The sequence below is a fragment of the Bombina bombina genome, chromosome 9, assembly GCF_027579735.1.
Source record: "Bombina bombina isolate aBomBom1 chromosome 9, aBomBom1.pri, whole genome shotgun sequence".
Taxonomy (NCBI): Eukaryota; Metazoa; Chordata; class Amphibia; order Anura; family Bombinatoridae; genus Bombina; species Bombina bombina.
The window spans coordinates 280,410,843-280,432,175 of NC_069507.1; the positions used below are offsets into that span (position 1 = coordinate 280,410,843).

At 43.8% G+C, this 21,333-nt stretch overlaps 1 protein-coding gene across 1 annotated transcript in view; it reads right to left on the reverse strand.

Annotated features, from left to right (window-relative positions):
* LOC128640592 (leucine-rich repeat-containing protein 23-like) overlaps positions 1 to 21,073 on the reverse strand; it is a 129,888-nt gene extending 108,815 nt beyond the window's left edge. The window contains exons 1-2 of the mRNA XM_053693063.1: positions 21,069 to 21,073; positions 11,757 to 12,013 (exon numbers count right to left, since the gene is read on the reverse strand). Coding sequence (XP_053549038.1) covers positions 11,757 to 12,013; positions 21,069 to 21,073 — 262 coding nt within the window. The remainder of the gene's footprint in view (positions 1 to 11,756; positions 12,014 to 21,068) is intronic.
* Between the last annotated feature and the right edge of the window lie 260 nt (positions 21,074 to 21,333).

Genomic DNA, 21,333 nt, shown 5'->3' on the forward strand with positions numbered 1-21,333 from the left:
AAATTTAGAAATCAAATTAGCATTCCAAGATTGAAGTCACAAAGTTCTTCTAGCTAAAATAGCTAAAGACATAGATTAAACCTCATTTGCGAAAATATCAAAAAAATGACGACACAAATGAAATTATTAGCATGTTGATCAACTTAACAATGCTAAACAAATCATAATCTGATACTTGTTGAACTAAAGTATTCAACCAGAAAGTTGAAGCAGTTGCAACATCAGCCAAATAAATTACAGGTCTAAGAAAAGTACCTGAAAATAAATAATTTTCCTTAAATAAGATACAAGTTTCCCATCTGAAGGAAAAAAATAAATACTATTTGCTATAGGAATAGTAGAATGTTTAGCAAGAGTAAAGATAGCCCCATTAACTTGGAGAATCTTTCCTCAAAACTGAAAACTAACTGCCGGCAAAGGATACAATTTAAAAACCTTAAAGAAGGAATAAAAGAAATTCCCGGCCTATTCCATTCCCTAGTATCAGGAACTGGAAAAAAACCTCTGAAGAAACCACAGAAGGTTAATAAGCAGAATTTAATGTTAGCTAGTCTTAATCAAAAGAACTAGTTACTTCAATATCCAAAATAATCAACACCTTTTCAACAAAGAACGAATGTACTCTATTTAAAAATAAAAAAGTAGATTTGTTAGTGTCAATATCTGATGAAGAATATTCTGAATGAGAAAAAACACCATCAGAGAAGGATAATTCAGTATGTTGTTGGTCATTTGAAACTTCATCAACTAAATGAGAAGTTTAAAAAAGACCTAAAATTTTTATTAGAAGGCGGTATTGGCAGACAAAGCCTTTAGAATAGAATCAGAAAAATATTCTTATAAATTACTAAGTATATCTTGTACATTAGATGTAAAAAGAATAGCAATAGATAATGCATAAATACTAATGGACTCTGCATGTAAAAGTTTATCATGATAACTTATTACAAACCATAGCTAAAGATAAACATTCATAACATTAAAATAAATGAACTTAGCTTTGGTAGGACTGATATCAGTCATCAGGAATCCAATAGTATTTCCTGATACAGAAACAGTTTTTGGAATATCTTGCAATATGTAATAGAAAAAACAACATATAAAGCAAAATTATCAAATTCCTTAAATGACAGTTTCAGGAATGGGAAAAAACGCAAACAGAACAGGCCTCTAGAAACCAGAAGCAACTAAAAAATGAGACTTAAATAATGTTAAAAATCTGGCGCCAAGAATGACGCCCACATATTTTTTGGCGCCAAAAACGTCTGCAACAAACACGAGAGCCAAAAAATGACACAACTACGTGAAAACTTCCGGCGTCAACTACGATGCCGGAAATGACGTCATTGACGTCAGACAAATGTCAATCTCGCGCCTAAAAAATTCTCGCGCCAAAAATGACGCAATAAATTCTAGCATTTTTTGCACCCGCGAGCCTAACAGCCCGCAATTTAAAGGAAAAAAGTAAATTGAAAATTTAGGTAAGAAAAATATTTAAATTCATATGCATTTTCCCAAAAAAATTAAACTGACAGTCTGAAAGAAGGAAAATAAACTGATTGACCTGAATCATGGCAAATATAAGTATAAAACATATATTTAGAACTTTACATATGAAAGTGCCAAACCATAGCTGAGAATGTCATAAATAAAAGATAAGACTTACTTACCCAAAGACACTCATCTACATAAAGTAGATAGCCAAACCAGTACTGAAATGAGAATCAGTAGAGGTAATGGTATATAAGAGTATATCGTCGATAGGGAGGTAGGAGAAGAAATCTCTATGACCGATAACAGAGAACCTATGAAATAGATCCCCTAGAGGAAGACCATGGTATTCAAATAGGCAATACTCTCTTCACATCCCTCTGACATTCACTGCACTGAGAGGAAAACCGGGCTTCAGCCTGCTGCGAAGCGCATATCAACATAGAAATCTAGCACAAACTTACTTCACCACCTCCATGGGAGGCAAAGTTTGTAAAACTGAATTGTGGGTGTGGTGAGGGGTGTATTTATAGGCATTTTAAGGTTTGGGAAACTTTGCCCCTCCTGGTAGGAATGTATATCCCATACGTCACTAGCTCATGGACTCTTGCTAATTACTTGAAAGAAATCTATGATTTCCTAACTTCTGTCAGAAAAAATTTCATTGATGGATGGAGCCTGAACCAGAATGTCGTCCAGATAAGGCGCCACTGCAATGCCACGCAATCAGAGTACCGCCAACAGGGATCCCAGAACCTTTGAAAAATTCTGGGAGCTCTGGCAAGGCCGAATGGAAGAGCCACAAACTGGAAGTGTTTGTCTAGAAATGCAAACCTCAGAAACTTGTGATGGTCCCTGTGGATGGGAACATGCAGGTAAGCGTCCTTTAAATCTACCGTTGTCATAAATTGACCCTCTTGAACCAAGGAAAGAATGGAATGAATAGTTTCCATCTTGAAGGACGGTACTCTGAGGAATTTGTTTAGACTTTTGAGATCTAAAATTGGTCTGAAGGTTCCCTCTTTCTTGGGAATCACGAACAGATTGGAGTAGAACCCCAGACCCTGTTCCTGCATCGGGACAGGAACTTTCACTCCCAGGTCAAAAAGGTCCTGAACACAGTATAAGAACGCCTCTCTTTTTATCTGGTCTACAGATAATTTTGAAAGGAGAAACCTGCCTCTGGGAGGAAAGGTCTTGAACTCTAGTTTGTTTCCATGGGACATGATGTCCACCGCCCAGGGATCCTGAACATCCCGAACCCAAGCCTGAGCGAAGAAGGAAAGTCTGCCCCCTACAAGATCTGGTCCCGGATCGGGGGCAGGCCCTTCATGCTGCTTTTGAATCAACAGCAGGTTTCTTGGACTTTTTTCACTTGTTCCAAGGCTGGTTGGGCCTCCAGGAAGACTTGGGATGTTCCTGCTTGTAAGAAGGAGAGGAAGGCTTACCCTTGAAGTTTCGAAAGGAACGAAAATTACTCTGATGTCCCTTCTGCTTATTCCTCTTATCCTGAGGGAGAAAATGGCCCTTTCCTCCCGTAATGTCGGGAATTATCTCAGCCAGACCAGCCCAAACAAGGTCTTTCCCTTGTAAGGGATCACCAAAAGCTTAGACTTAGATGACACTTCTGCAGACCAGGATTTCAACCATAAGACTCTGTGAGCAAATATGGCAAAACCAGAAATTTTTGCTCCTAGTTTAATAACCTGTAGGGAGGCATAAGTAATAAAATAATTGGCCAACTTAAGGGCCTTGATCCTATCCTGGAATTCTTTGAGGGTGAGTGTCTGTCAGAATAGAATCAGACTATGCATCAAACCAGTATGCTGCCGCAATAGTGACGGTAGCAACGCACACCGCGGGTTTCCATTGTAAACCCTGGTGTACATACATTTTCTTGAGTAACCCCTCTAATTTCTTGTCCATAGGATCCTTAAAGGAACAACTATTCTCTAGGGCAGGGGTCAGCAACCTTCGGCTCCCAGATGTTTTGGAACTACATTTCCCATGATGCTGAGACACTCTTTAGGCTATCTGAGCATCATGGGAAATGTAGTTACAAAACATCTGGGAGCCGAAGGTTGCTGACCCCTGCTCTAGGGGAATAGTGGTCCTCTTGGCTAGCGTGGAAATTGCCCCTTCCACCTTGGGTACCGTCTGCCAAGACTCCTTAATAGAGTCTGCTATAGGAAACATCTTCTTAAATATAGGGGATGGAGAAAAAGGGATACCCGGTGTCTCCCATTCCCTAGCAATAATCTCTGTAGCCCGATCTGGTACAGGAAAAACCTCCACCATGGAAGGTATATCAAAATACTTGTTTAGTTTACTAGACTTCTTAGTAGTGTCGGAGTCGTCCAGGGTAGCTAAAAACTCCTTTAATAACAAACTAAACCTAAACACACGCACCAAGACTCTGTAGAAGGTACCAACCACACCTAAACACACACACCATGACTGTAGAAGGTACCAACCACACCTAAACACACAAACCAAGACTGTAAAAGGGACCAATCACACCTAAATACACACACAACTGTAGAAGGTACCAACCACACAAAGACACACACTACAACTGTAGATGGTACCAACCACACCTAAACACACACTTACCACAACTGTAGAAGGTACAAAGCACACACACCACAACTATAGCAGACACTAACCACACCTTAACACACACACCACAACTGTAGAAGGTACAAAGCACACCTAAACATACATACCACAACTGTAGAAGGCATCAACCACACCTTAACACACACACCACAACTGTAGAAGGTACCAACCACACCTAAACACACACACCACAACTGTAGAAGGTACCAACCACACCTAAACACACACACTACGACTGTAGAAGGTACCAACCACACCTAAACACACACACCACGACTGCAGAAGGTACCAACCACACCTAAACACACACACCACAACTGTAGAAGGTACAACAACACCTAAACACACACACCACGACTTTAGAAGGTACCAACCACACCTAAACACACACACCACGACTTTAGAAGGTACCAACCACACCTAAACACACACACCACAACTGTAGAAGGTACCAACCACACCTAAACACACACACCACGACTGTAGAAGGTACCAACCACACCTAAACACACACACCACAACTGTAGAAGGTACCAGCCACACCTAAATACACACACCACAACTGTAGAAGGTACCAACCACACCTAAACACACACACTACAACTGCAGAAGGTACCAACCACACCTAAACACACACACCATGACTGTAGAAGGTACCAACCACACCTAAACACACACACCGCAACTGTAGAAGGTACCAACCACATCTAAACACACACACACACACCACAACTGTAGAAGGTACCAACCACACCTAAACACACACAGCCCAACTGTACAAGGTACAAACCACACCTAAACACACACACTACGACTGTAGAAGGTACCAACCACACCTAAACACACACATCACAACTATACAAGGTACCAACTCCACCTAAACACACACACCACAACTGTAGAAGGTACCAACCACACCTAAACACACACATCAAAACTGTAGAAGGTACGAACCACACCTAAACACACACTTACCACAACTGTAGAGGGTACAAACCACACACACCACAACTATAGCAGACACTAACCACACCTTAACACACACACCACGACTGTACAAGGTACCAACCACACCTAAACACACACACCACAACTGTAGAAGGTACCAACCACACCTAAACACACACCACAACTGTAGAAGGTACCAACCACACCTAAACACACACACCACAACTGTAGAAGGTACCAACCACACCTAAACACACACACCATGACTGCAGAAGGTACCAACCACACCTAAACATACACACTACAGCTGTAGAAGGTACCAACCACACCTAAACACACACATCACAACTATACAAGGTACCAACCACACACAGAACTATAGCAGACACTAACCATACCTTAACACACACACCACAACTATACAAGGTACCAACCACACCTAAACACATATCACAACTGTAGAAGGTACCAACCACACCTAAACACACATCACAACTGTAGAAGGTACAAACCATCCATGACAAGTGACCTACCGGCACCCCCCTGCTCCAGGGCCATGTACGTTCCAATTGCCCCAAGAATCCGCCCCACCCCAACTGGACCAGAGCACCAGCTGGGGTCCCCAGAGGAGCGGCTAACTGTTTCAAATCAGCTAGCCTAGCGGACACCGCTGTTTGGGTCGAAGAAGAATTTGGGGTTCTGCATGAGGTTGACCTGGTGCAGGCGGCAGCTGGCCACAACCGGCTGCACCATCGCCAGCTGGTATGGATCAATGGCCAGCAGGCCCAAGGACTACCGGACAGCGGAGCTACCATTACTCTTGTCCAGCCACACCTGGTCACCAGTTCTGACCAGACTAAGAAATCTATTACAGTTCGTGTGGCTGGGGGTAAGGTGCACCTAGATTGGGGTGCCGGCTCCCGTGCTGTCGAAGTGGGAGTCATGGCCCACTTGCCGGCGGAAGTCTTATTGGGAAATGACTTGGGATATCTCGCTACCTCCTTCATTATGGATGGCACTACGGATACTTGCCCAGTCACCACCCGCCAACAAGCCAGGCTCCAAACTGCCGCACTCAACCCTGGGACCGAGGTAAGACAGCTTTACCCGACTACTACCCCGACCGACCATCCTGTCTCCTGGTCTTCCCCCTCTGACTTTGCCCAGGAGACATTAAGCGACCCGACGTTAGCCCCCTTCCAAGCCCGAGCGAGGACTGATCCAGGGTGGGTAGGTGGGTCCGCTTTGAGTGGGACAGAGGACTTCTGTACCGGGTTACCGAGGGTGGTGGGAGCAAGCAGATGCCCAAGCAACAGTTGGTGGTACCGCAAAAGTACCGGTACGACCTGCTGCGCATCGGGCATGACATTCCAGTGGCCGGATATCTAGGGATTACTAGGACCTGCCACGACTGACCCAGACCTTCTTCTGGCCCGGGATAACGGGAGATGTTAGACAGTACTGCCGTACCTGCGACATTTATCAGAGAGTAGGGAAAACCAGTGATCACTCTAAAACCTCCCTGCATCTCGTACCTATCATCGACGAACCATTCAGCAGGATAGCTGTTGACATCGTTGGCACCTTGCCCCGTCCCAGTCCCTCGGGGAAGAGATATATACTGATGGTAATGTACTACGCTACACAGTACCCGGAGGAAATTCCCCTTGCCAACAGCCAGGCAGAGACCGTAGCCGATACTCTGCTCCGCATCTTTGCCAGAGTGGTTTTCTCCCGGGAGATTATCTCGGACCAAGGGACTTGAGCTCACCCAGCAGCTATGGAAGCTTTGCGGGGTAAGACCCCTGCAAAGCTCCCCATACCACCCCAGACCAACGGTTTTTGTGAGAGGTTTAACGGGACACTAAAGCAGCTGCTTTGGACGTTCTCAGCCTCTCACAAGGACTGGCAGACATACCTGCCGCACCTCCTGTTCGCTTACAGGGAGGTGCCCCAGGAATCTACCGAGTTCTCCCCCTTTGAGTTAGTATATGGCCGGAGGGTGAGGGGGCCCCTAGACCTTCGTAGAGCCCACTGGGAAGGATCAGTTGGGGAGGAGGGACACTCCATAGTGGGGTATGTCCTGGAGTTCAGGGACTGACTGAAGGACCTCGCCGCCAGAGTGTGAGAGAACCTTCAGATCGCCCAAGGTAGGCAGAAGTGGAGGTACAACCGTAATGCTCGTAACCGCACCCTAGAAGTGGGGCAGAAGGTTCTGGCCCTAAAACCGACCAAGACAGACAAGCTGCAGGCTTCTTGGCAGGGACCCTACCGAGTGATAGAGCAGCTTTGTGATACTACCTACCTGGTAGCCAAATGTTCAGATGAACGAGTCCGCTGGACCATTTATGTGAACATGCCGAAGGTGTACCAGGAGAGGCCAGAGGAGGTAGCCTCCATATGCGCTCCAGCCATGGAGGACTCAGGAAAGTCTCCCCATGCCGGAGCTACCCGGGCGGAGTAGGGCACCAGCAGGCGTAGGAGACATCAGGCTAGATGCAAAGCTAGGGAAGGCACAGCGAGAGCAAGTGAAACAGGTGCTAGAGAGGCGGCAGGACATGTTCTTCACAGATCCTGGGTACACCACAGCGGTGCACCGTGTAGAGACCCCAGTACAGGCGCCTTTGCGGCAGCTGGCGTAGCGGCTCCCCGAATCAGTTAGGGAAGGCATGCGCAGCAAACTTAGGGAGATGGTCGATACGGAGTTATCAAGTCCTCCAACAGTCCCTGGGCATCCCCGGTGGTGCTGGAACCCAAGCGGGATGGCACAAACCGCTTCTGTATAGATTACCGTAGGCTTAATGATGGACCACGACCGATGCCTATCCTATGCCCAGGGTAGATGAAATGTTAAACCGCATCGCCCAGGGTAACTTTCTAACGTCGTTAGATCTGTGCAAGAGGTACTGACAGATTTCCCTGGACCCGGAATCCATTCCGAAGTCAGCATTCATTACCCCATTCGGCCTGTACCAGTTTAAGTTCATGCCGTTTGGGATGAAGAATGCTCCGGCGACGTTCCAGAGGATCGTAGATCGCCTCCTCGATGGACTCCAAGATTATGCCTGCGCATACCTGGATGACATTGTGATCTACAGCAATAGCTGGGAGGAACACTTAGTCCACCTTAGGCACCGTTTTGGACCACATCAGGGCTGCGGGCCTGACGCTGAAGCCCGACAAGTGCACTGTAGGGCGTTTGGAGGTCCGTACCTTGGGCACCGAGTGGGCTGTGGGAATCAGAGGCCGGAGCCAGCCAAGATTGAGGCAGTCGCTAACTGGCCGACCCCAAGACCAAAACCCAAGTTTTCGCCTTCCTTGGTACAGCAGGGTGCTACCATAAGTTTTCCCCAGCTATAGCACCCTGGCCAAAGCCCTGACCGACCTGAAAACACTTACCCTGGCAAGTCCTGTGGTCCCCCGAGTGCAAGGCTGCCTTCCAGCAACTGAAGACAGTCTCTGCCCCTATCCTGGCCGCTCCTAACCCATCCAAACGTTTTTGTGTTCATACAGATGCCTCCATGTTTGGGTTGGGAGCAGTGCTGAGCCAGGTAGATGAGGAAGGCTGTGAACACCCTGTAGCCTACATCAGCAGAAAATGACTACCTCGGGAGGTAGGCTACGCGGCAGTTGAGAAGGAATGCTTGACACTGGTGTGGGCTCTCAAGAAACTGCAGCCATTCCTATACGGAAGGTCCTTCACAGTGCTCACCGACCACAACCCACTAGTATGGCTTAACCGGGTTTCCAGGGACAATGAACATCTGTTGCGGTGGAGCATAACTTTGCAGCCCTTCAACTTTACAATTACGTCTCGGCCGGGAAAGAGTGACGGCAATGCAGATAGCCTCTCCTGGAAAACTGAATTGGAATAGCACCAACGGAAAGCCCCAAGCCAACCCGTCAGGATCTAGCCAGGTCTGCCGGACTTTGAAGGGGGGAGCACTGTCATGAATATCAGGCTGCCATGGCTACCTATTCCCCTTATTGTGGATTATTGTGTCCCCCACCAGCTTCCCTTGTATTGTTACCCTGATTGCACATTGTCATGGAAAAAGCTGATGCTCCGCCGCTTGGCCCCTTCCTACCTTGTCGGAATTATGAAACTACTCACCGGCTGGGCTTGCTAGTGGTCCCCACTGAACTTTACCCTAGGTCGCTTCAGAGGCCCTTTGCCCCAGAGCTCCGCTCTTTTAGGGATTTGCTAGGCCTTTGGTGGACAGGGGTTAGAGTGAGTGCTGAGGGGGAGCCTGCTCAGGAATCGGGGAGTTTGGACATCCCCCCACTTTAGGCTGTTCCTGAGTATCTTTGCCAGGCTGTCACTCCGGTCCCCAGTAATGGATTATGTTGCTTTTTGGACTTTACCATCTGGGGACCAGGAGCTTTCCAACTACACCCTTGAAAGGCCGCCGCTCCCCCGGGATCACCCTGAAACCGCGACCTAGATACTGTGGGGGTATATAGTCTATATGACTATGGCTTCTATGGAGGCACCAGCCTGTCTGGAGGGACGGGAATGGCAGGATCAGATAAGGCTCTTATCAAGATGAGAATGTGTATATAAGCTGTGTGGTTTTCCCAATAAAGTCTGTTCGTGTTTCACCTTAATACTGGTCTTGCCTGGTTATTAGGTGGGCTCTTGCTAAAATCACGTTCTCCGCTCTACAGCTACATGTTCCAGGTACCGGAAGGACCCTTTTGGCGGAGCTACCCAGTCTGGGTAGCCAGAGGTCGTCACAGACACTAACCACAAGTAAACACACACTAACCACAAGTAAACACACACACCACAATTGTAGAAGGCACTGACAACACCTACACACACCACAACTGTAGAACGTACCAACCACACCTAAATACACACACCACAACTGTAGAACGTACCAACCACACCTAAATACACACACCACAACTGTAGAAAGTATCAACCACACCTAAACAAACACACACAACTACTGTAAAAGGTACCAACCCAACCTAAACACACACACACCACAACTGTAGAAGGTACCAACTACACCTAAACACAGATGGGTACAGAGACAGAGAGCAGATGGGTACAGGACAGAGAGCAGATGGGTACAGAGACAGAGAGCAGATGTGTACAGAGACAGAGAGCAAATGGGTACAGAGACAGAGAGCAGATGGGTACAGAGACAGAGAGCAGATGGGCAAAGAGACAGAGAGCAGATGGGTACAAAGAAAGAGAGCAGATGGGTACAAAGAAAGAGAGCAGATGGGTACAAAGAAAGAGAGCAGATGGGTACAGAGACAGAGAGCAGATGGGTGCAGAGACAGAGAGCAGATGGGCACAGAGACAGAGAGCAGATGGGCACAGAGACAGAGAGCAGATGAGCAGATGGGGACAGAGAGCAGATGGGGACAGAGACAGAAAGCAGATGGGCGCAGAGACAGAGAGCAGATGTGTACAGAGACAGAGAGCAAATGGGTACAGAGACAGAGAGCAGATGGGTACAGAGACAGAGAGCAGATGGGCAAAGAGACAGAGAGCAGATGGGTACAGAGACAGAGAGCAGATGGGTACAAAGAAAGAGAGCAGATGGGTACAAAGAAAGAGAGCAGATGGGTACAGAGACAGAGAGCAGATGGGTACAGAGACAGAGAGCAGATGGGTACAGAGACAGAGAGCAGATGGGTACAGAGACAGAGAGCAGATGGGTACAGAGACAGAGAGCAGATGGGCACAGAGACAGAGAGCAGATGGGCACAGAGACAGAGAGCAGATGGGCAAAGAGACAGAGAGCAGATGGGTACAGAGACAGAGAGCAGATGGGTACAAAGAAAGAGAGCAGATGGGTACAAAGAAAGAGAGCAGATGGGTACAGAGACAGAGAGCAGATGGGTGCAGAGACAGAGAGCAGATGGGCACAGAGACAGAGAGCAGATGGGCACAGAGACAGAGAGCAGATGAGCAGATGGGGACAGAGAGCAGATGGGGACAGAGACAGAAAGCAGATGGGCGCAGAGACAGAGAGCAGATGTGTACAGAGACAGAGAGCAAATGGGTACAGAGACAGAGAGCAGATGGGTACAGAGACAGAGAGCAGATGGGCAAAGAGACAGAGAGCAGATGGGTACAGAGACAGAGAGCAGATGGGTACAAAGAAAGAGAGCAGATGGGTACAAAGAAAGAGAGCAGATGGGTACAGAGACAGAGAGCAGATGGGTACAGAGACAGAGAGCAGATGGGTACAGAGACAGAGAGCAGATGGGTACAGAGACAGAGAGCAGATGGGCACAGAGACAGAGAGCAGATGGGCACAGAGACAGAGAGCAGATGGGCACAGAGACAGAGAGCAGATGGGCACAGAGACAGAGAGCAGATGGGGACAGAGACAGAGAGCAGATGGGTACAGAGACAGAGAGCAGATGGGCACAGAGACAGAGAGCAGATGGGCACAGAGACAGAGAGCAGATGGGCACCGAGACAGAGAGCAGATGGGCGCAGAGACAGAGAGCAGATGGGCGCAGAGACAGAGAGCAGATGGGCGCAGAGACAGAGAGCAGATGGGCGCAGAGACAGAGAGCAGATGGGTGCAGAGACAGAGAGCAGATGGGTACAGAGACAGAGAGCAGATGGGAACAGAGACAGAGAGCAGATGGGTACAGATACAGTGAGCAGAAGTATAATGGGACCCAAAACTAATTAACAAAAGAGATCACAGGACACCACTGACCAATTAAGCTGAGGGACTCAAGACGGGACTGTGCAACATCTTCCAGGCTGCGCATACGGTTCTGTGCAAAGCTGGCCTGCTGTAGGTATGGCAGGTCCCCTAACCCACTGACATTCAGCAGCTGGTTCTGATCAACGCGTAAGGACAGAAGATGTGTTAGAGCTGCCAGTGGGGAAATGTCCCTCAAGAGATTCTGGGAAACATCCACATATCGCAGGTGTATAAAAGACCGGAGGATAGATATGTCTGTCAGTCCCCTGATGGAGAAAACATACTGTATTGTATATAGTCCTCTGATACAGAAAACATACTGTATTGTATATAGTCATCTGATAGAGAAAACATACTGTTCTGTATATAGTCATCTGATACAGAAAACATACTGTACTGTATATAGTCATCTGATAGAGAAAACATACTGTTTTGTATATAGTCCTCTGATAGAGAAAACATACTGTACTGTATATAGTCCTCTGATACAGAAAATATACTGTATTGTATATAGTTATCTGATAGAGAAAACATACTGTACTGTATATAGTCCTCTGATAGAGAAAACATACTGTACTGTATATAGTCCTCTGATACAGAAAACATACTATATTGTATATAGTCACCTGATAGAGAAAACATACTGTACTGTATATAGTCCTCTGATACAGAAAATATACTGTATTGTATATAGTCATCTGATAGAGAAAACATACTGTATTGTATATAGTCATCTGATAGAGAAAACATACTGTATTGTATATAGTCATCTGATAGAGAAAACATACTGTACTGTATATAGTCATCTGATAGAGAAAACATACTGTACTGTATATAGTCCTCTGATAGAGAAAACATACTGTACTGTATATAGTCCTCTGATATAGAAAACATACTGTACTGTATATAGTCATCAGATAGAGAAAACATACTGTACTGTATATAGTCCTCTGATAGAGAAAACATACTGTACTGTATATAGTCCTCTGATATAGAAAACATACTGTACTGTATATAGTCATCTGATAGAGAAAACATACTGTACTGTATATAGTCATCTGATAGAGAAAACATACTGTTTTGTATATAGTCCTCTGATAGAGAAAACATACTGTATTGTATATAGTCATCTGATAGAGAAAACATACTGTATTTTATATAGTCATCTGATAGAGAAAACATACTGTATTGTATATAGTCATCTGATAGAGAAAACATACTGTACTGTATATAGTCATCTGATAGAGAAAACATACTGTACTGTATATAGTCCTCTGATAGAGAAAACATACTGTACTGTATATAGTCATCTGATAGAGAAAACATACTGTTTTGTATATAGTCCTCTGATAGAGAAAACATACTGTATTGTATATAGTCATCTGATAGAGAAAACATACTGTATTTTATATAGTCATCTGATAGAGAAAACATACTGTATTGTATATAGTCATCTGATAGAGAAAACATACTGTACTGTATATAGTCCTCTGATAGAGAAAACATACTGTACTGTATATAGTCCTCTGATAGAGAAAACATACTGTACTGTATATAGTCATCTGATAGAGAAAACATACTGTATTGTATATAGTCATCTGATAGAGAAAACATACTGTATTGTATATAGTCATCTGATAGAGAAAACATACTGTATTGTATATAGTCATCTGATAGAGAAAACATACTGTATTGTATATAGTCATCTGATAGAGAAAACATACTGTATTGTATATAGTCCTCTGATAGAGAAAACATACTGTACTGTATATAGTCCTCTGATAGACAAAACATACTGTTCTGTATATAGTCCTCTGATAGAGAAAACATACTGTATTGTATATAGTCATCTGATATAGAAAACATACTGTATTGTATATAGTCATCTGATAGAGAAAACATAATGTATTGTATATAGTCATCTGATATAGAAAACATACTGTATTGTATCTAGTCCTCTGATAGAGAAAACATACTGTATTGGATATAGTCATCTGATAGAGAAAACATACTGTATTGTATATAGTCATCTGATAGAGAAAACATACTGTACTGTATATAGTCCTCTGATATAGAAAACATACTGTTTTGTATATAGTCATCTGATAGAGAAAACATACTGTACTGTATATAGTCCTCTGATAGAGAAAACATACTGTACTGTATATAGTCATCTGATAGAGAAAACATACTGTATTGTATATAGTCCTCTGATAGAGAAAACATACTGTACTGTATATAGTCCTCTGATATAGAAAACATACTGTACTGTGTATAGTCCTCTGATAGAGAAAACATACTGTACTGTATATAGTCATCTGATAGAGAAAACATACTGTACTGTATATAGTCCTCTGATAGAGAAAACATACTGTACTGTATATAGTCCTCTGATAGAGAAAACATACTGTACTGTATATAGTCCTCTGATATAGAAAACATACTGTATTGTATATAGTCATCTGATATAGACAACATACTGTATTGTATATAGTCCTCTGATATAGAAAACATACTGTATTGTATATAGTCATCTGATATAGACAACATACTGTATTGTATATAGTCATCTGATATAGACAACATACTGTATTGTATATAGTCATCTGATATAGACAACATACTGTATTGTACAGGGAGTGCAGAATTATTAGGCAAGTTGTATTTTTGAGGATTAATTTTATTATTGAACAACAACCATGTTCTCAATGAACCCAAAAAACTCATTAATATCAAAGCTGACTATTTTGGAAGTAGTTTTTAGTTTGTTTTTAGTTTTAGCTATTTTAGGGGGATATCTGTGTGTGCAGGTGACTATTACTGTGCATAATTATTAGGCAACTTAACAAAAAACAAATATATACCCATTTCAATTATTTATTTTTACCAGTGAAACCAATATAACATCTCAACATTCACAAATATACATTTCTGACATTCAAAAACAAAACAAAAACAAATCAGTGACCATATATGCCACCTTTCTTTGCAAGGACACTCAAAAGCCTGCCATCCATGGATTCTGTCAGTGTTTTGATCTGTTCACCATCAACATTGCGTGCAGCAGCAACCACAGCCTCCCAGACACTGTTCAGAGAGGTGTACTGTTGTCCCTCCTTGTAAATCTCACATTTGATGATGGACCACAGGTTCTCAATGGGGTTCAGATCAGGTGAACAAGGAGGCCATGTCATTAGATTTTCTTCTTTTATACCCTTTCTTCTCAGCCACGCTGTGGAGTACTTGGACGCGTGTGATGGAGCATTGTCCTGCATGAAAATCATGTTTTTCTTGAAGGATGCAGACTTCTTCCTGTACCACTGCTTGAAGAAGGTGTCTTCCAGACACTGGCAGTAGGACTGGGAGTTGAGCTTGACTCCATCCTCAACCCGAAAAGGCCCCACAAGCTCATCTTTGATGATACCAGCCCAAACCAGTACTCCACCTCCACCTTGCTGGCGTCTGAGTCGGACTGGAGCTCTCTGCCCTTTACCAATCCAGCCACGGGCCCATCCATCTGGCCCATCAAGACTCACTCTCATTTCATCAGTCCATAAAAGCTTAGAAAAATCAGTCTTGAGATATTTCTTGGCCCAGTCTTGACGTTTCAGCTTGTGTGTCTTGTTCAGTGGTGGTCGTCTTTCAGCCTTTCTTACCTTGGCCATGTCTCTGAGTATTGCACACCTTGTGCTTTTGGGCACTCCAGTGATGTTGCAGCTCTGAAATATGGCCAAACTGGTGGCAAGTGGCATCTTGGCAGCTGCACGCTTGACTTTTCTCAGTTCATGGGCAGTTATTTTGCGCCTTGGTTTTTCCACACGCTTCTTGCGACCCTGTTGACTATTTTGAATGAAACGCTTGATTGTTCGATGATCATGCTTCAGAAGCTTTGCAATTTTAAGAGTGCTGCATCCCTCTGCAAGATATCTCACTATTTTTGACTTTTCTGAGCCTGTCAAGTCCTTCTTTTGACCCATTTTGCCAAAGGAAAGGAAGTTGCCTAATAATTATGCACACCTGATATAGGGTGTTGATGTCATTAGACCACACCCCTTCTCATTACAGAGATGCACATCACCTAATATGCTTAATTGGTAGTAGGCTTTCGAGCCTATACAGCTTGGAGTAAGACAACATGCATAAAGAGGATGATGTGGTCAAAATACTCATTTGCCTAATAATTCTGCACTCCCTGTATATAGTCCTCTGATATATACAACATACTGTATTGTATATAGTCATCTGATATAGACAACATACTGTACTGTATATAGTCATCTGATATAGACAACATACTGTATTGTATATAGTCATCTGATAGAGAAAACATACTGTACTGTATATAGTCCTCTGATAGAGAAAACATACTGTACTGTATATAGTCCTCTGATATAGAAAACATAATGCACTGTATATAGTCATCTGATAGAGAAAACATACTGTACTGTATATAGTCCTCTGATATAGAAAACATACTGTATTGTGTATAGTCCTCTGATATAGAAAACATACTGTACTGTATATAGTCCTCTGATATAGAAAACATACTGTATTGTGCATAGTCCTCTGATAGAGAAAACATACTGTACTGTATATAGTCCTCTGATAGAGAAAACATACTGTATTGTGTATAGTCCTCTGATAGAGAAAACATACTGTACTGTATATAGTCATCTGATAGAGAAACATACTGTACTGTATATAGTCCTCTGATAGAGAAAACATACTGTACTGTATATAGTCCTCTGATATAGAAAACATACTGTATTGTGTATAGTCCTCTGATATAGAAAACATACTGTACTGTATAAAAAGGAAATTTATGCTTACCTGATAAATTGATTTCTTCTACAATACGACGAGTCCACGGATTTCATCCATCCTTACTTGTGGGATATTATCCTCCTGCTAACAGGATGTGGCAAAGAGCACCACAGCAGAGCTGTATATATAGCTCCTCCCTTCCCCTCCATCCCCAGTCATTTGACCGAAGGTTTAGGAAGAGAAAGCAAAAGCTAAAAGGTGCAGAGGTGACTGAAGTTGTAGAAATAAAATATAATCTGTCTTAAAATGACAGGGAGGGCCGTGGACTCGTCGTATCGTAGAAGAAATCAATTTATCAGGTAAGCATACATTTCCTTTTCTTCTACAAGATATGACAAGTCCACGGATTTCATCCTTACTTGTGGGATACAATACCAAAGCTACAGGACACGGATGAAAGGGAGGGACAAGACAGAGACCTAAACGGAAGGCACCACTGCTTGAAGAACCTTTCTCCCGAAAACAGCCTCAGAAGAAGCAAAAGTATCAAATTTAGAAAAAGTATGAAGGGACGACCAAGTCGCAGCCTTACAAATCTGTTCAACAGAAGCATCGTTTTTAAAAGCCCATGTGGAAGCCACAGCCCTAGTAGAATGAGCCGTAATTCTTTCAGGAGGCTGCTGTCCAACAGTCTCATATGCCAGGCGAATGATACTCCTCAGCCAAAAAGAAAGAGAGGTAGCCATAGCTTTCTGACCCCTACGCTTTCCAGAATAAACAATGAATAATGAAGATGATTGACGGAAATCCTTAGTTGCCTGTAAGTAAAACTGTAAGGCACGAACCACGTCCAAATTATGTAACAGACGCTCCTTCTTAGAAGAAGGATTAGGACACAATGAAGGAACAATAATTTCCTGATTAATATTCTTATTTGAAACAACCTTAGGAAGAAATCCAGGTTTGGTACGTAAAACCACCTTATCAGAATGAAAGATAAGATAAGGCGAATCACACTAACGCTGAAAGCTCAGAAACTCTTCGAGCAGAAGAAATAGCAACTAAAAACAGAACTTTCCAAGATAACAATTTAATATCTATGGAATGCATGGGTTCAAACGGAACCCATTGAAGAACTCGAAGAACTAAATTCAAACTCCAAGGAGGAGTAATTGGTCTAAATACACGCTTAATTCTAGATAGAGCCTGACAAAAAGACTGAACATCTGGCATATCTGCCAAACGTTTGTGAAGCAAAATCGACAAAGCAGAAATTTGTCCCTTTAAGGAAATAGCTGATAACCCTTTCTCCAATCCTTCTTGGAGAAAAGACAGAATCCTGGGAATCCTAACTTTACTCCATGAGTAACCCTTGGATTCACACCAATAAAGATATTTACGCCATATCTTACGATAGATTTTTCTAGTAACAGGCTTTCGAGCCTGTATCAAAGTATCGATGACCGAATCAGAGAATCCTCGCTTAGATAAAATAAAGCGTTCAATCTCCAAGCAGTCAGCTGCAGAGAACTTAGATTTGGATGTTGGAAAGGACCTTGAATGAGCAGGTCCTGTCTCAAAGGAAGTTTCCACGGTGGCAGAGACGACATGTCCACTAGATCCGCATACCAAGTCCTGCATGGCCACGCAGGTGCTATCAGGATTACTGAAGCTCTCTCCTGTTTGATCCGAGCAATCATGCGTGGAAGGAGAGGAAATGGTGGAAACACATAAGCTAGGCTGAACGACCAAGGAACTGCCAAGGCATCTATCAGTTCGGCATGAGGATCCCTCGACCTGGATCCATATCTTGGAAGCTTGGTATTCTGTCGAGATGCCATCAGATCCAATTCCGGTCTGCCCCATCGGAGAATCAGAGAGGCAAACACCTCCGGGTGGAGCTCCCACTCCCCCGGATGAAAAGTCTGACGACTTAGAAAATCCGCTTCCCAGTTCTCTACTCCTGGGATGTAGATTGCCGATAGATAGCAAGAGTGGGCCTCCGCCCATCGGATTATCTTTGATACTTCTATCATCGCTAAGGAGCTCCTTGTTCCCCCCTGATGATTGATATACGCCACAGTCGTGATAGTGTCCGACTGGAATCTGATGAATTTGGCCGAAGCCAACTGAGGCCACGCCTGAAGCGCATTAAATATTGCTCTCAGTTCCAGAATATTGATTGGAAGTAGAGACTCCACCTGATTCCAAACACCCTGAGCCTTCAGGGAATTCCAAACTGCACCCCAGCCCAGAAGGCTGGCGTCCGTTGTCCCTATCACCCACGAGGGTCTGCGGAAACAAGTCCCCTGGGACAGATGATCCGACGACAACCACCAAAGAAGAGAGTCTCTGGTCTCTTGATCCAGATTTATCTGAGGAGATAAATTTGCATAGTCCCCATTCCACTGTCCTAGCATGCAGTGGTCTGAGATGAAAGCGAGCAAACGGAATGATGTCCATTGCCGCTACCATTAATCCAATTACCTCCATACACTGAGCCACTGATGGCTGAGGAATGGAATGAAGTGCTCGGCAAGTATTTAGAATCTTTGATTTTCTGACCTCCGTTAGAAATATTTTCATGACTACCGAGTCTATCAGAGTTCCAAAGAAGAGAACCCTTGTCTGTGGAATTAGTGAACTCTTTTCTATGTTCACCTTCCAACCGTGAGTTTTCAGGAAAGACAGGACTGTGTCCGTGTGATATTTTGTCAGATGATAAGTTGACGCCTGGATCAAAATGTTGTCCAGATAAGGCGCCACTGCTATGCCTCGCGGTCTGAGAACTGCCAGAAGGGACCCTAGAACCTTTGTGAAGATTCTGGGTGCTGTGGCCAACCTGAAGGGAAGAGCCACGAACTGATAATGTTTGTCCAGGAAGGCAAACCTTAGAAACTGATGATGATCCTTGTGAATAGGAATATGAAGATATGCATCCTTCAAGTCCACGGTAGTCATATATTGACCCTCCTGGATCATTGGTAAGATTGTTCGTATAGTCTCCATCTTGAATGATGGAACTCTGAGAAATTTGTTTAGACACTTGAGATCTAAAATGGGTCTAAAAGTTCCCTCTTTTTTGGGAACCACGAAAAGATTTGAGTAAAACCCCTGCCCCTGCTCCAGTTTTGGAACGGGACAGATTACTCCCATGGTAGAGAGGTCTTTTACACAGCGTAAGAACGCCTCTCTTTATCTGGTCTACAAATAATCGTGAAAGATGAAATCTCCCTCTTGGGAGAAAATCCTTGAATTCCAGTTGATACCCGTGGGTCACTATTTCCAGTGCCCAAGGGTCCTGAACATCTCTTGCCCAAGACTGAGCAAAGAAAGAAAGTCTGCCCCCTACTAGATCCGGTCCCGGATCGGGGGCCGCCCCTTCACGCTGTCTTCTTGGATTGTTTACCTTTATTCCAAGCCTGGTTGGGTCTCCAGAATGAATTGGATTGAGCAAAATTCCCTTCCTGCTTTGTGGAGAAGGAGGAAGCAGAGGGTCCTCCTTTAAAGTTTCGAAAGGAACGAAAATTATTTTGTTTACCCCTCATTTAACAGATTTATCCTGAGGTAGGGCATGGCCTTTACCTCCAGTAATGTCAGAAATAATTTCCTTCAATTCAGGCACGAATTGAAGGAAGGTGTTCCAGCTTAAATTTAAAGGACATGACGTCTGAATCTGTCTGAGGTAACACATTTCCTGAGTCTGAAAGTTCTCCCTCAGACAGCAATTCCCTGAACCCCAACTCAGAGCACTGTGAGGGTACATCGGAAATAGCCAATAAAGCATCAGAGGATTCAGTATTCACATTAATACCTGACCTACTGCGTTTACCCTGTAACACTGGTAATTTAGATAATACCTCTGTAAGGGTAGTTGACATAACTGCAGCCATCTCCTGCAGAGTAAAAGAATTAGACGCACTAGAGGTACTTGGCGTCGTTTGTGTGGGCGTTAAAGGTTGTGACACTTGGGGCGAATTGGATGGCATATCCTGATTCTCTTCATACTGAGAATCATCCTTAGGCACACTTTCTTGACCTAAAATATGCTTTTTACAGTGTAAGGCCCTTTCAGTACAAGAGGTACACAATGTAAGAGGGGGTTCCACAATGGCTTCTAAACACATAGAACAATGAGATTCCTCAATGTCAGACATGTTGAACAGACTAGTAATAACCACAATAGTCGTTAAACACTTTATTTATTGCTTTAAACAAATTTTTGAGAAACGTATACTGCGCCTTTAAGAAATAAAAAAGCGCACAAATTTTCAAAAACTGCTTCAAAATATTAATTTGCTCTAAAAATTAACTATAGCTAATTAATGGCTCCAAAAATTATTGCACCCCAAGAGTAAGGGGAGAAATTAACCTCTAAAAGGAACTTAAGTCACAAATATGTTAAATTTGACAAAAAATACCCCCTGCACCTCACCACAGCTCTGCTGTGGCACCTACCTGCCCCCAGGGTACTTCAAAATGACTCAGCAGCTAATGCTTGCTGCTTCTCAGCCAGAGGAAAGTTTGCATCTGAGCGCGTGAAGATAAGCCCCGCACATCATGTCCGATGATCGAGTAGGCCTGAAACAACTGCATCGTGAAGCGGTTTCAAGTAAAAACCAAGTGGAACTCTTTAACCCCAATAACACACCAATATTGTCAAACTGGTTATTTTGTGCAAAACAACCCGTTAAACATATTCCTGCCTCTCCCAGTGTCTCTTATAATGCTGAAGCCTATTATAATGCTTGCCCAATATGTCAACTGAATAAATTAAGCATAGGTCTCCCAGTAACACCCCTTTGTTTTACAGGTCTACTGC